Here is a 14892-nt window from a genome sequence, read left to right as displayed (position 1 = left end):
GGAACGACACATGGAAATTAGAATTACACTTAATATAGTACATAATGATGAATTTCTGGAAAAACAGCCATTCCCTCCCGAACGGCTATTGAATAAGGTACACCAGAGTGGAAAGTGTAGACTCGATTAAGTCCTTAAAATCTTAAAGACGATGCGTAAAATTAGAAAGAGCCACCAGCAGTTTGGAAAGGCTAACTTATTAAATTCCTTCTTTCAGAGCGTCTTCAACAATGTCTCACCGAATGTCTCCAATTGCTCATCGATTCCTGCAGGACACCAATCGCCCAAAATTGAAATCTCATATCGGGAAAGGGAAAGGCGGCGAGTGTCGCTCATCTGCGCGAAGGGTGCGCTTTGCCCCCCCCCCCCTTTCTCCAATCAATGCCTCCGACTCACTCTTTCTGCTTTCACCGAATTTCACCCGGCCAATCCCTGTCTCGCCCGCATCTCACAATTCTCCAATCAGCGCGAATATAGTACTCTTGTTTCCTCAAAGACCAGGTCTCACATCTCTAAGACATTATGCTAGACATAATAATTTTTAAAATGTTTGCTTCACACATTTATTTAGCCCCCCTATCGTTAATTACCTTATTCTGGCGCGAATCCACCTTGCACCAGCGCAATTTCATTCAGAATTCTCTCCCATTACCACGCCCACTTTACTGAATAATTTTCTCCAATCACGAGAGCTGCTGACTTTGTGAACGTGAACTGGCGACCACGTGATCCTCCGGAATTGAAATCCTCGCCGGCCGCACATTCCGCTCTCGGATGGACGTTGGCACCGCGTGTGCTCGCAGGTTTTCCCGCCCACTCTTGCATCCGGTTCCGGCCGCTCGCCTCTTCCGTTCGCGGAAAACAGTCTCGGCGGCCGGCTGCTCTCCCCCTTTCGGATCCCCCGGAATGAGTGCCCATCTATGCCACTCCGCGCAGAGCGACGTCTTTAGGCGACTTCGATGCAGCTCCAAATTACTGAGTACCACCAGTTTGACGCGCGACTCCATTGTAATATTACCGGCAAATAGTTATGTTGGTGGCCTTCTCTGTTCCACTCTGAAGTGGTCTCCCTGAAGAGCCCCAAGGTCTTCAAAGTATCCCCGAGGAAGGCCCGACGGTCAGACTCCGCCTCGTCCCGGAGCGCCGCGAGCGTGTTTAATCTCCCAGCGTGAGCACCGCGAATGGGCCGGACGGAGCGGGAGGGTGGGCGGAGGGAGGGAGGGCGGGAGTGGGAGGAGAGTGGTCGCCGAGTGTCGGCTGACCGGAGTCGGCCCTCGTGCACTCGCCGTCGACGTACCGGGACGTTCGCCGCTCTTCCGCGGGTGCTTCTGCGGGACGGCCCAGGACTCTGCCCCCCGCTCGGCCTACGGCGGGGCGCCTTTCCGGGAAGGACGCCGGTGGTAGCAACGTGCGTGCTTGCGAGCGGGCACCATGGCCGTCTACGCGCAGGGTGTGGCGGGCGTGCTGGCTTTCTACGGCTTGATGCTCGCCGTCGGCGTGTGGGCCGGCACGAGGAGGAAGAACAGCGGCGAGGAGGAGGTGTTCCTGGCCGGTCGGGACGTGGGTCTCTTCGTGGGAGCGCTCACGCTCATCGGTGAGTGGTCGGTCCCCCTCGCGCCCCTGTCCACCCCCGCTCTCGGCCTCGCCAAGGGTCACCCTCAATGCATGTCCTCGGCTGTCGACAATGAGGGAGAGTTGTAGGGCGAATGCGGCTGTCAGGTTCTCTATCTGAATCTCTATCCATGTTCCCATTTAATGAAATGGCTTCACCGTTTTTTTCTTAGAGCAGATGGAAAAAATACTAAACCAAATATACTCCGTCAAGATGATGAGGAACAGGGAACTATGGGAGAGCCAAGGAGGAATTCGAAAGGGAAATATATGCATGATGGAAAATATTAGCTGGAGAATAAGAACTGGAAGAGGCAATGGGATGATCAAGTTCTGATAAGGAGATAGATAGACAGACAGATAGCCCAAGCCACGTTTTAAATTTTCAAACGATGTTTATAAACGTTGAGAATAATTGGGGCTGTTAGTATCCAAACTGGACTTGCACCAATTAAAAGAAAAATATAAAAGTTTGTCTAATATGAAGGAAATTTGGTCTCCTTAAGTCTCCTTTGCTTTAGCTTCAAATGAAGTGAGGGAAAATGCTTGAGATGGTTAATTGAAACACGAATTAGATAGCATCGGAGGGAACATTTTTTAAGGGACTCAATGATAATATAAAAAAGATCCCCGTTTAATGTTCAACCAACCACAATGTTGAGGAAATCTGGGCGCGCCCGTCCTCTTTTAATGCCTTTTCTTGCTCTCTTTGTGTAGGTATAGGAATAGCTGCTAACCGTGTAATACTCGTGATATGTGTAGCCATGTTGCAAGATTGGTGTTCGGTCGCCCCCTTTCCAGGCGGATTTTGGTGGTTCGCGAGGTGCCAGGTGCGGACGGAGGAAATAGAGGGAATGTACATATGTGTAGAATGGCCGGTGGCCTACCACCCCCTGTCACGCATCCTTGCGACGACTTACGGGGCATTGTGTAGGTTTAGATCTGTAGTTTAATTGCCGAAGTTTAAAAAACAAAGTCGAAAAATATCATCACCTTATTCAATTCACAGGCGCATATATAATTATTGGAAGAGGAAGCTGGTAATTTACTGATATCGCCGACAGTGACATCTTCTCATAATTCTTTTCCGTTTACAGAAACCCTAGAGTAAATAGAATCGGGGGCTGTGTCTATACTGCAGTTAACAACTCTTACGTCAGCTGGGCTGAGGTAATTCCAAATAATGGTTTGGAAAGCGTTTGGTGCGCAATTTAAAGTCCTGAATCCAAAATAATTGGTGCATGCGCATTTTCCAGGCCGCAGGACAACAACGACAAATAATTCAACACAAGAATTAGACCAGAAAATCAAAAGTTTCTCATCCCAACATAATTGGTGCATTGCGACATTATAATCATTGGAGATTTAATGTCTCATCTTTTGATTGGAGCACATATAGTTTTAAAATAAGGGGTTAAGATAAGAGATACTTCCGAGTCGCTATTATATTCCTTTATGTTGAATTCCATGTATCAAATTATCGCTTCACTCATGATTTGTTAGCAAATGAATACACCCCAAAAAGACAACTATTAAAGGGATTAGCGACCATTGAGCTGTAAATGCTAAGTTTTCCTTATATGAGGTCATAAATAGGAATCGCTTCCTTGGAATTAGGGGCTGGGCAGTCAACAAGTTCGTCTCCAGTAAATTATAGTATATAGAAGATAACACGGAACCTAGATGATACCAAGCGGGTGTTAGAAAAGCATTGCGACGTCAAAGGCTATGCCACGCCAAGATGAAAAATATCAGGAATGATAATTCCAGCGACAGAAAGAATGAGATCTCTTATACTTACAAGATATCTAGGGCGAATGCCACGAATGAATTTTGGAAAGCGTTAAGTAAATTCAAAAGGAAAATATTAGCGGAAATTTTGAAAGAGAATCCTGGAGAATGTTGGCCGTACGTCAGAGAAGTTCAGGGAAATAAGTCAGCTGGTAATTCACTCAAAAATGGTTAAGGTAACCATCAATTTGGAAAAGGCCAACTTATTAAATTCCTTCTTTCAAAGCGTCATCAATAATGCCTCACTGATTACCTCACTGAATGTCTCCGATAGCATATCAAATCCTGTCGGCCACCGAATCCCCAAAATTGAAATATCATATAATGGAATATAACGTATGTTGAAAAATATTACACCGAATAAATCCTGCAGGGCCGATCAAATACCCGCTCTAATATTTAAGGAACTTGGGTCGGAAATTGCACCCCATCAAGAAATCATATTTAAGAAGGCGCTTGTAGATGACAAAGTTCCCAGAGATTGCAAAATGGTTAATGTAAAGCATATATTCAAATACGAAGACAAGGAGGAACCGAAAAATTACAAACCGATTGCTCTCACATTTATATCATGTAAGGATATGGAACATACTATATAATAGCCAGTTCGAGACTGAGGTACCTTGATGGTTAAGAGTTGTTGATGAATGATCAGCTCGGTTTCCGTTGGGGTAGATATTGGGAGATACAACTTGCGCTTTTTGTTCATGATATCCTTAGTTAGGGAGAGAGAAACGCTTCAGTGGACGCGGTCTTTCTAAATTTGATTAAGGCTTTCGACAAAGTACCTCATAGTAAATTGCTCACAAAGCTAGAAGCATATGGTATAGGTAAAAATATCCTGGGCTGGATTAAATACTTTTTTAACGGTCTGTTACGAAGAGTAGTCTTAGATAGAATTAGATCTAGAAGTCACTTCGGGTGTTCCCTGGCAAAGTGTTATCGGACCCCTCTTATTCCTACTTTTCGTTAGTGACACTCAGTAGTCACTGGTAAGATACGTTTATTTGCCGATGGTGCAGTGATTTACAGTGATATTCGTGATCCTGACGACACAGCAGCTTTACTAGATGACCTTAATGCTATACAACGCTGGTACGACACTTGGCATTATAACTAATTTTAAAAAGTGCGCAGCCGTACATTTTTGGAATGAGAGTAAATCCCACCCGAACGCCTACTACATCAGGAACACCGAAATGGAATGGGTGCACTCGATTAAATACCTAGGCGTGACCCTCACTCACGGCCTCTCCAGGGTGAAACACATACGAGGAATAATGTGGACGAGCTAACAAAAAATTAGGATTTATCAGAAGAGTACTTGGTAAATGTGATGAAAAAGGTCAAAGATAAATATTATCTGTTGTTGGTAAGGCCTCATTTCGAATATGCTGCAAGTACATGGGGTCCTCACGAAGTTGGATTGATTGCCGAATCGAATCGCGTGCAGCGTAGAGGAGCTGGATTTGTAAAACACTGTTATGATAAACTTAGTGGCGTATCCAAAATATTAGAGCAGCTAGGCTGGGAATCACTCAATGGAGAAAAGGCTAAATTACAGATTGAAGTTCTCGTATAAATTAGAAGTACGTCTTTTTACCAGTGTTGTTGAAAATGTATTGTTACCTCCATCGTCCTACGGTAGGAGAGATAATGTCGATAACACCAGAAAGATTAAATGTAGAACAGATACATTTAAGGATATAAATTCATTCAGACATACTTGTAATTCATTCGATTCATACAAACCCAGCATAGTAAACACCAGCCAAATACTCACGAATATTTTCATCAATAAGAAACATGCATGCCTAAATACAAATCCATATGCAATGAAAATATAACGCATTTAAAATCATACTGTATTATTATATGCTGATTTTACATGCATAGCAAAATTCAGACGAAAAAATTCTGGAAAACGACTAAAAATATTATCTATAATGAAGGATTAATGTCGTGGCATCGATTGCTCGAAGAGAACTTATGTGACATAAAAGTTAAGAACATCCGGAAGAGGATATTTTTTAACGGGTAGATGAAAGAACAGGAGTGAAATTAAGAAAATGAAGAGCAGAATATTGACCTTTGCCGAAAGGCAAAATACGAAAATCTGCCAACGACGTGATAGATGTTAAAATGTAAGAGCTTTGGAAATCGCGAATAGCAAGTACTAAGTTGAAGTTGAAAGGAGAAAACTATGCAACCGAAGACGGAATGCGGACTTATTAAGAGAAGAGATAAATTGCGGACTTCTAAATTCTTATGACGAATCAGTCAAGGGCAAAATAAATGAGGGAAAATTGGAATATATTGCGAGGGGAAATTGATATTATGAACAGGATTGTGTAAACAACAACTTAAGTGGGATGAAAATCCAGATAAAAACAAAAATAGAAAATCACTGACGGATAATGGTATGAAAACAGATGGTGGAAAGAGTACGTAGAGGATTGCAGGAGATAGCGGCATGGGTGAATGTGTTGGAAAAACGCGACCGGGGGATTATGAAACCTTTGTGGTAAGAACTGAAAGTTTAACTCGTTGAGCTTGAAGGCAAATAAAGCCACGGGAGTAGTAGCAAAAAAATTGAAAAGAGTGGAGAGGAAATTGAAGAGGTGGTGTTCTAATCAAAGAAACTCACCACAATCGGCTTTAACGGGTATGAAAATGTTAACCTAATGTCATATGTGTGTATATATATAAATAAATATATAGATATATAAATATGTAACTTGGACAGCAACAAACAATATAAGAACACATAAAAAGAACACTCACACGTTATTTCTTGATAATTTCGACGGAATTTAGCTCCGTCTCCGTCAAATTCAGTCAAAATTATCAAGAAATAACGTGTGGGTGTTCTTCTTATGTGTTCTCATATTGTTTTGTTGCTGTCCAAGTTTTCAAATTTTTTATTCAACACTTCTGTGTCACTTCGACGAAATCATATATACATATATTATTATTAGGTAATCTACCGGTTAAGGTAGGCTTTTGGATGGACATAATTGCTAATTAAATAATTTACGACAACTAGCAAAACACAACATCCAACTCTACATCAGGTCCCTCTTCATCTCTGAGTACTTTCTTCCTCCCTTCATCCCGTCCAGCATCCCTATCCTGTTCCTTCCCTTTCCTCTTTTGCCCAAAATTATCCCCTCTATCACAGTCTTCAACATCCCACTGCCGGTCAACACCCCCTTCATCAACTTTTCCTGCCTCAGTAGGATTTCTCCCAGCAAACCCCTCTCTTCACCCACCATACCAAGTACTTCCTCACTTGTTTTATTCTCTGTCCATTTCATCTTCTCCATTCTTCTCCACACCCACATTTCAAAAGCCACCAGTCTACGTCTATCCTCCTGCTTCAATGGCGTTTCCTCGCCATACATAGCTGCGCTCCATAACCAAGTTTTATCGAATCTTTTCTTAACATCCTTACTCAACGTCCCTGTCATCAACTCCCTCCTCCTTGTGAAAGCCACTTTGCCTAGCGCAATTCTTCTCCTTACGCCCCTACTACTTTGACCGTGTTGATCCTAAACACTTCCGAGATACGTAAACTGTTCCACCTGCTCTAGTTTTTGCCCTCCTATATTAATGTTTAGCTTAGTCTTTTTCTTTCTAGAAAATCTCATAACCTTTGTTTTAATAATATTGATTTTCATCCAATATCTGTCGCATTGAATTTCTAATTCACTCAGCAATGCCTGCAACCCCTTGGCTGACTGACAAACTAAAGCTTGGTCATCAGCAAACCTAACTGATTTTGCGAATTCCCCGCCCACTTTCATTCCTACCTCCAGCTCATCCCATGCCTCTTTAATCATTTCCTCTGCATGCAGGTTGAACAGCAATGATGATAATGAGCAACCCTGCCTTACACCTCTTCCTAACACTGCCCATCCGGACTCCCCGTTCCCCACCCGCACCTGAGCAGTCTGAGACATGTACAGGTTGCGGATTAGCCTTCTTTCCTCCAATCTATTCCTCTTTTCTGGAATATACTCATTAAATTTTCCCAATTCATTCTATGAGAACAACTTGAGCTGCGTGGGATATCAAACTTATTGTCCTGTAGTCCTCACATGATGTAGCCTTTACCTTTTTCGGAATAGGAACTAAAATTGATCTCACAAAATCTTCCGTCCAGATTCCTTCCTCATAAATACTACGAATCAGCCCGTATAGCCTCTTCCTCCCACATTTTCCTAAGCATTTCAATAGTTCCGCGGGAATGTTATCCACCCCCATGGCCTTATTTAGTTTCATCTCCCTTAAGGCCCTTTCTATCTCATCGTCTAGTATGCCTCGACCTTAGCTATCTTCTTCTAGCTTCCTGTCATTTTAGACACGACAATGGCTGAAGCAACTATCTCGGCATCTCCAAGGCAGATACACACATTATTTGCCATCATCCATTCGACATGCTTCCCTTCCAATCCACGTGACCAGTCAGAATTCAATGTATTATGCCTTCTGACTGGTCACGTGGACTGGATGGGAAGCGTGTCGGAAGGATGATAGCAAATAATGTCCGTATCTGAGCTGAGCGAATTTATCACACCGCTCCTAAACCTGAGTCTAACCAGGATATAATATATCTAATACCTTTCTGAGTCACCTGGCATTTTCCATGCATAACTGCATCTTTTTTGGTGTCCAAACCAAGTGTTGGTGATGACTAACCCCTGTCTCCTGCAGAGCCCAACTACTTTCTCTCCGCGGTCATTCCTCGTGCCTAAACCGTAATCCCCCACCTCATCACCATCTCTTCCTTCGCCTACCGTCGCATTCCAATCCCCCATCACTATCAAATGTTTCCCTGTCGGAATACACGCGATTATGTCCTCTAACTGATCGTATATCCTATCGACCTCTTCTTTCTTATGGATCCTTGGTGGCATGTGTACCTGAATAATAACCAAGTTCGTCGGTTCTGCTTTTATCTCTACTAGTAGTATTCTATCCGTTACCTGCTCTATGTTGACTACGCTTCTCCCTACCTCTTCATTTAATACTATGGCAACCCCTCGTTGGCTCTCGTCCCCGCCGCTGTATATTATTCCATACTTATCACTCCAGTAATCCCCGCTATCTTTCGTTCTCACCTCGCTTAGGCCTAAAATATCTATTTTTCCCCTTTCCATCTCTCGCTTAATTTTCCCCAATTTCCCTGTCCTCATCATTGTCCTAACATTCCCCGTTCGTATTCTAACTAATGTGGTCTTTTTCTCCTGCGTCTTCTGTCCTGCTGCTACTAGTTTTCCCATGCAAGGGTTTCGTGGGATGACGATCGCGGAAGCCTTGCCTCCCCCGCTGCCATGCACGAAACACGGCCGATTGGACCGAGCCCCGTAGTTGCCAGGATTCAAAATCTCTTTAGTGACCATCATATTTATCTTGGGAATGATAATTGAGGTGGTTTCCCGTTGCCTTCCTCAATAGTGTTTTTGCGGTGACACAATCAGTTACAGACCACTGGGGTCAGACGCCATTGCAGCCGCCTCACTGAGGAACAGACGCTGCGTGGACTACCTTTCGTCTGGCTCCTAACCTTCGACCTATCTGGCATGGGTGACCCTACCAGGAGCAATTATTATTCCTCCCGCCAGCACAGCTCTAGGTGTCATCGGAACGCACAAGCCCTTCCAATACGTCAAGGTTGTATTCCGGGGAGGGATATATATGCATGTACTACCTTGATCAAAAAGTTCCCGGAATAACCACCGTGTGGCGCTCCCATCGTTCCGATTTTAGTTCTGTTTTTTTGTTAAATTGGTACATCTGTTGTTGATATTCCCTTTAAATCTTAGTGTCATAACTTGACATTTGCAAAAGTTACGTGGCCAATAGTACATCTATCTCTGTGTGTGTTGGCGATTTTTTACAATTTCAGAAATGGATTTAAATTTGCAACAACGAACTTGTATTAAATTTTGCGTAAAAAACGGATTTAGTGGCGCACGGACGTTGGAAATGTTGGAAAAGTGTTTCGGCAACGATTCTCTAAAAAAAACGGTCGTTTACCAGTGGCACGAGCGGTTCAGAAGTGGTCGTGAGTCAATCGAAGATGATGGACGCAGTGGCAGACCATCGACATCGAAAGTCGGTGAAAAAATTGATAAAGTAAAAGAAATGTTGGTCAATAACCGCAAATTAACCATCAGAGAAATAGCGGAGGACTTGAACATTGCCTATGGATCCGCCCAAGACATTGTGGTTAATGATTTGGGTTTCCGTCGTGTAGCAGCAAAGTTGGTGCCAAAATACCTCAATTTCATGCAAAAAAGAGACCGTGTTGACGTCGCAAAAGACATGATTTGCGAGGCTGAATCCGATCCCACATTCATCAAAAGGATCATTACTGGAGACGAGACGTGGGTTTATGAGTACGACACGCAATCCAGACATCAGGCAAGTGAATGGCGTTCACCAAATTAGCCGAGACCAAAAAAACCACGTCGTTTTCAGTCAAAAAAGAAGGCAATGCTGACGGTTTTCATGGATTACAACGGTGTAGTGCATCATGAATTTTTGCCAGAAGGCCAGACAGTAAACAAAGAGTATTATTTGGGCGTTATGAGACGTTTGCGTGAAGCAATTCGCCGAAAGAGACCAGAAATGTGGGCAGAAAACTCGTGGATTTTGCACCATGATAACGCACCGTCGCACAGTGCTATCATTATTCGTAATTTTTTGACGAAAAATGCAACAAATACCATCCAACAGCCACCGAATTCACCTGATTTGGCTCCCTGTGACTTCTTTCTGTTCAATCGAGTTAAAAAACCATTACGGGGAACGCGTTTTAGCAGCCGAGAGGAAGTAATGGAAAAATCGCAGGAAGCACTGATGGACATACCGAAAACCGAATATAAAAAATGTTTCGAGGATTGGATCAAGCGCTGGCATAAGTGTGTTGCAGTCGATGGGGATTACTTTGAAGGGGACAATATAGATTTAGATGAATAAACTTGTATTTTTAATTTTCTGAATAAATTCCGGGAAATTTTTGATCAAGGTAGTATATACAGGCGCTCTGGTAAGCCTGAAATGCAATTGCATCACTCTAATGGGATCCGTTCGGAGGGAATCAAGCCGCCACTCCGCGGGCTTCGTGAACACTCTTCATTTAATATTCGCTTAGTGTAGTGTGCGCTCATTACAACAAGTCGCAAAGCATTGTCCATAAATAAGCAGCCACCAATCACGACAATCATCTTTCCCGGATTAATTTCTGTGAGTGCAGTGGGAAGGAATTACCGATGTGTCCGCTATGATAATTAGCGGCCCTCATCCGTTCGCTCGGTTTTCTGCCATCAGTCCGCGTGACACGCTCAATGTGATCGTTCCGGAGGTAACGTCGCCGAAGGCACCTCGCTCACCTTCGGGGGAACGAGTCCGAGCGCAGGAATCCGAAACGGTTCGGTCCGAAAAATTTACATGAATTGATGTGAATGTCGTGGAATGTGTGCCTGGACCGCTGCCATGGGAGTCAGGAAGGGCCGCGACACCGAAATGCGTCTTCTTCTCTTCGACGACGCTTCGTCTCTGCTTCGATGGGCATTCTTCGAAGACATCCCGGGGCACACAAAAACATATATATATATATATATAATATATATATATATATATATATATATATATATATATATATATATATATATATATATATATATATATATATATATATATATATATATATATATATATTACCCTCACGAGGGGCGGAGGGTGACGGGCCATCGGTCAACAAATAGTAATTATTGCAAATGGCTATTGTGGTCATCAGGTAGATTTGTATACCGGGGAGTTCAAGTTATGGTGCGCGATACGAATTGTGTCGGAGGGAGTAACGCTTCCTTAGCCAGGTCCATTCGGTCAGCAGCCAGCTCGATTAAGGTAAGGCATCTTGTCTTCTCGCCCACAAATGCAATGCACCTTTTAAATATAATACATCCATGCTGGCAATAAACTTGAATTTGTAAATTCGTTAAATGTTTTCATGTGAGTAAAGGGGTCTCTTCGCGGTACTCGGGATTTCCAGAGCTCCTGAATAGCGCTTCAAGGACAAGGGAAGCTTTTTAGTGCGGCGAAAGATTATTATCCTCCGTTTCTAACACCACAAGCATGAAATAATAAACATTTCGGACGAAACTCAGCAGATTCGTCCCACGATGAATAATGCCAAAATAAAACTTTGTGGATCCACATATGTGTAAAATAAACTTTAATCCGCTCGAGGTTTCACCTGATGATGCTTTACCGCTGCAAAACCTCGAGCGCATTAAAGTTTATTTTATACATACAGGGGTGCACCCAAAAGTGGTAGGACTGATTTTCTCCGGCGTGAACGGAGCGGTGGAGGGGGGTCTGCCTGGCAGAGTAAGTTGGAGGGGGCTCTTAGCAACAGACCAACACCAACCTCAGGCGCCTGCGGGCTGTCGTTGGGTGAGGACACCGTTTTCAGTGAAGCAAGTTTTCTGTCCGTGTCGAAAAACAAAATGAATCTGAATTTAGAGCAACGTTATTCCGTGAAGTTTTGTGCGAAACTCGGGAAGACGGCAACTGAGACCCTCGATATGATCAAGCAGGCTTATGGGGACACTGCCTTAAGCCGTTCCACAGTATTTGAGTGGCACAAGTTGTTTAAAGAGGTTAGGGAGCTCGTTGAAGACGACCATCGCTCCGGACGGCCGTCGACGGCAAGAACCGACACGAATGTGGACAGAGTGAGGACACTGCTGAACACAGAACAACGCTTAACCAGTGAAGAAATTGCGGATCAGTTGGGTCTTTCTGAATCCAACGTCCAACGCATTATTTCACAGGATTTGAGTCCGACCGGCCATCGCAAACAGCTGGGTGCTTCATCATGACAACGCGCCGTGCCATGGCGCGTTCGTCGTCAGACAGCTCCTTGCCAAATACGGCGTTGCCACGTTGCCGCACCCGCCCTTTTCTCCTGATCTGGCACCACCGGACTTCTTCTTCTTCCCCCTGATGAAAAGACAGCTCAAGGGGCGACGTTTTGACTCGATAAAGGCCGTTCAAGAGGCTTCGACGAGGGTCATCAACGGCATCCCCAAAGAAAATTTCCAGCGTGCGTACGGGGAATGGGAGCAACGTTATACTAAGTGTGTAGCAGCTCAAGGAGCATACTTTGAAGATTATTAAGTCGATGTAAGCATATCGTCAATAAAATTCTTGTAGAAAAAGCAGTCCTACCTCTTTTGGGTGCGACCCTGTATGTGCATCCACAAGGTTTTATTTTGGCATTCTCCGTCACAAACATGAAGCCCATAATGGCGATGCCGCGTTAAAATTATAGTTTCAGGATAGATGATGGGTATTATGGTTTCCCGATACATTTAGGGAAACAATTTCATTTTTTTATTCTCAACCTGCTGTGCATAAAGATGAAGCGATCTGCCGCCATCCCCGCCATCTGCCGCGCAGTCACTCTGGAGTAATTCTTTGCCCGATGGCCTTTCCCTCCAAATGCTTTGCATCCCTCTCCTTTCCCTTTGAACCTCCCTCAAATACCTTCTCTCTCTCTCTCTCCCACTTCCTCCCCTTCCACCGCACCACATCCCTCCCTCCCTCCCTCCCCCAACTCCACAATTTGCACCCCCTCTTGTCTGGCGCCGCTCAAACTCGGTGAGAGTGCCACCGGCATTGAACCATCCACCTCGTACCAACCGTCGAAAGATTCTCCTGAGAGCGATCGGGCCCCGCGAGCCACCCTTACGTCTAAGAGAACCCTTTCTGAAATAATGAAGGGCGTTTGAATGTAGCGAGAGGGTTCAGGGAATTGCAATGCCAATGCAGGAGGCACACATTCCAGAAAGAGCGGGAAGCATTTCTGCAAAACGATCCTGGGGTCTGTGGCTTTGTACTTCGATGGCCTAACTTTCAACAGGCTTCCACCAGATGGCGCCGTGTACCGCAAGGCGACTGCCTTATTATCCAAAAGTTTGCTAATTATGGAAAAGGCGCGTGTTCCACTTGGGGAAGGGATGGGTCCGATGAAACCAACGACCCCACTCGCGAAAGACCCTGAAGTGATAAACGGAGGTTTACTGCACCCTGGGTCGTGATTCGTGCCTTCGGGTCAATAATAGTGATTCAATGGAAAAGATGGAAGGATTTGTCTCCCATTACTAATCGTTGGAACAATTGAAATTCCACGCACAAAACAACTTGAATGGATATGGCAATTGAATGACCATCGAACGTGCGTCGAATTTCAACGGGACAATTAAAAACTCATAAAATGGTGAATATTGAGAAATATTTTGAACGGGCATTGCGTAGAAAACTTGAACGCGGTGAATATAGCTGCTCCTCGATTTACGTAATCAATGGCCTTCGGGCAAATGGATTGCTAAATGTAACCGCGCTGCTCGGAATTGGTTTAAGGATTGATGTTATAAGATGTGCCTCGCTTTGGAGGTTGCATCAATACGTGGGAAATAGGAATTCTTGCGAAATCTTCGTATGAATAACACAAATAATAATTGTACATTGTAAATCACATAAATTTGCGTAGAATTGGCAGTGAGTGTATTACAGCTATATGTAATGTATGTATATGTATGCAAAGAGAATAAATGATCCCTTTACTATTTACGATAACGATCTATTGACCTCGACACTGAACGAATCAAGGAAGGGCGTTTAGATGATTTGTGATCTGTTTTTGGGCACCCATCACAATAAAACCGCAGTAATCGACCCGCAGATTGGCCCAATGGGCGGGTGAGGAACTATTTATGCTCCGAACATGGCTGGGGGTGGAACTCACGCATTTGGGGGCGGGGTTGGGAGGGGGGGGCACTGGTGCTAACGAATGACAACCTTTCTCGGTGAATGCCCCACATTGAGCTTTAGGGAGTGATCAGGGCGCATTACAAGAATATGGTTTGGAATGAACTTCATACATAATAGTATTTCTATCGCCGAAGTAATGATAGTCCCTACCTGCGACTTTAGGGGCGGACACCACGAGTTACACTTGCACGTAATAGTATAATTTCCCCTTCTCCCTTTTCAATCCTGTGTAACGTGTCTTCGCTATGGTGGAGGCGTGTCTTTTAAATGGGCGTGGTTCGCTTTCATTCCCGTTTTTCAAATAACAGTTGACTAATTCATCAGGTGAAATTAAGTCTTGAATTAAGTCTCCCTCCAGTATTTCTGCACATTTGCACGTTGTTTGATAGTTTTTTACTGAATCTTTTTCTCTTTTCCCTTCCTCTCCCATATTCTCCCTTGAACAAGGGACCATTAGGTCTCAATTTCGCCCAAATAAATACCTCTATCTATCTATCTTGTATCTCACCCCTCCCACCTCGTGCTTACATCCCCCGCCACACACCCTTTCGGTGGATCGCGGGGTACTTACGAGTCGACCTCGGTACCTTCATCAATCATAATTGGAGGGTGGGGTCATTAGTAGTATATTACGATTATCTG

General features: G+C 44.1%; 1 protein-coding gene across 1 annotated transcript in view; it reads left to right on the top strand.

Annotated features, from left to right (window-relative positions):
• The first annotated feature begins 1279 nt into the window (after positions 1-1279).
• Positions 1280-14892, top strand: part of LOC139689296 (high-affinity choline transporter 1-like) — a 56901-nt gene continuing 43288 nt past the window's right edge. Inside the window, exon 1 of the mRNA XM_071586364.1 lies at positions 1280-1594. Coding sequence (XP_071442465.1) covers positions 1432-1594 — 163 coding nt within the window. The 5' untranslated portion in view covers positions 1280-1431. The remainder of the gene's footprint in view (positions 1595-14892) is intronic.

This window comes from Hetaerina americana, unplaced genomic scaffold (genome assembly GCF_022747635.1).
Source record: "Hetaerina americana unplaced genomic scaffold, ioHetAmer1.1.p SCAF_22, whole genome shotgun sequence".
Classification (NCBI taxonomy): domain Eukaryota; kingdom Metazoa; phylum Arthropoda; class Insecta; order Odonata; family Calopterygidae; genus Hetaerina; species Hetaerina americana.
Note: the sequence above shows the minus strand (reverse complement) of the source record. Positions and strands in the feature narration are given on the sequence as shown.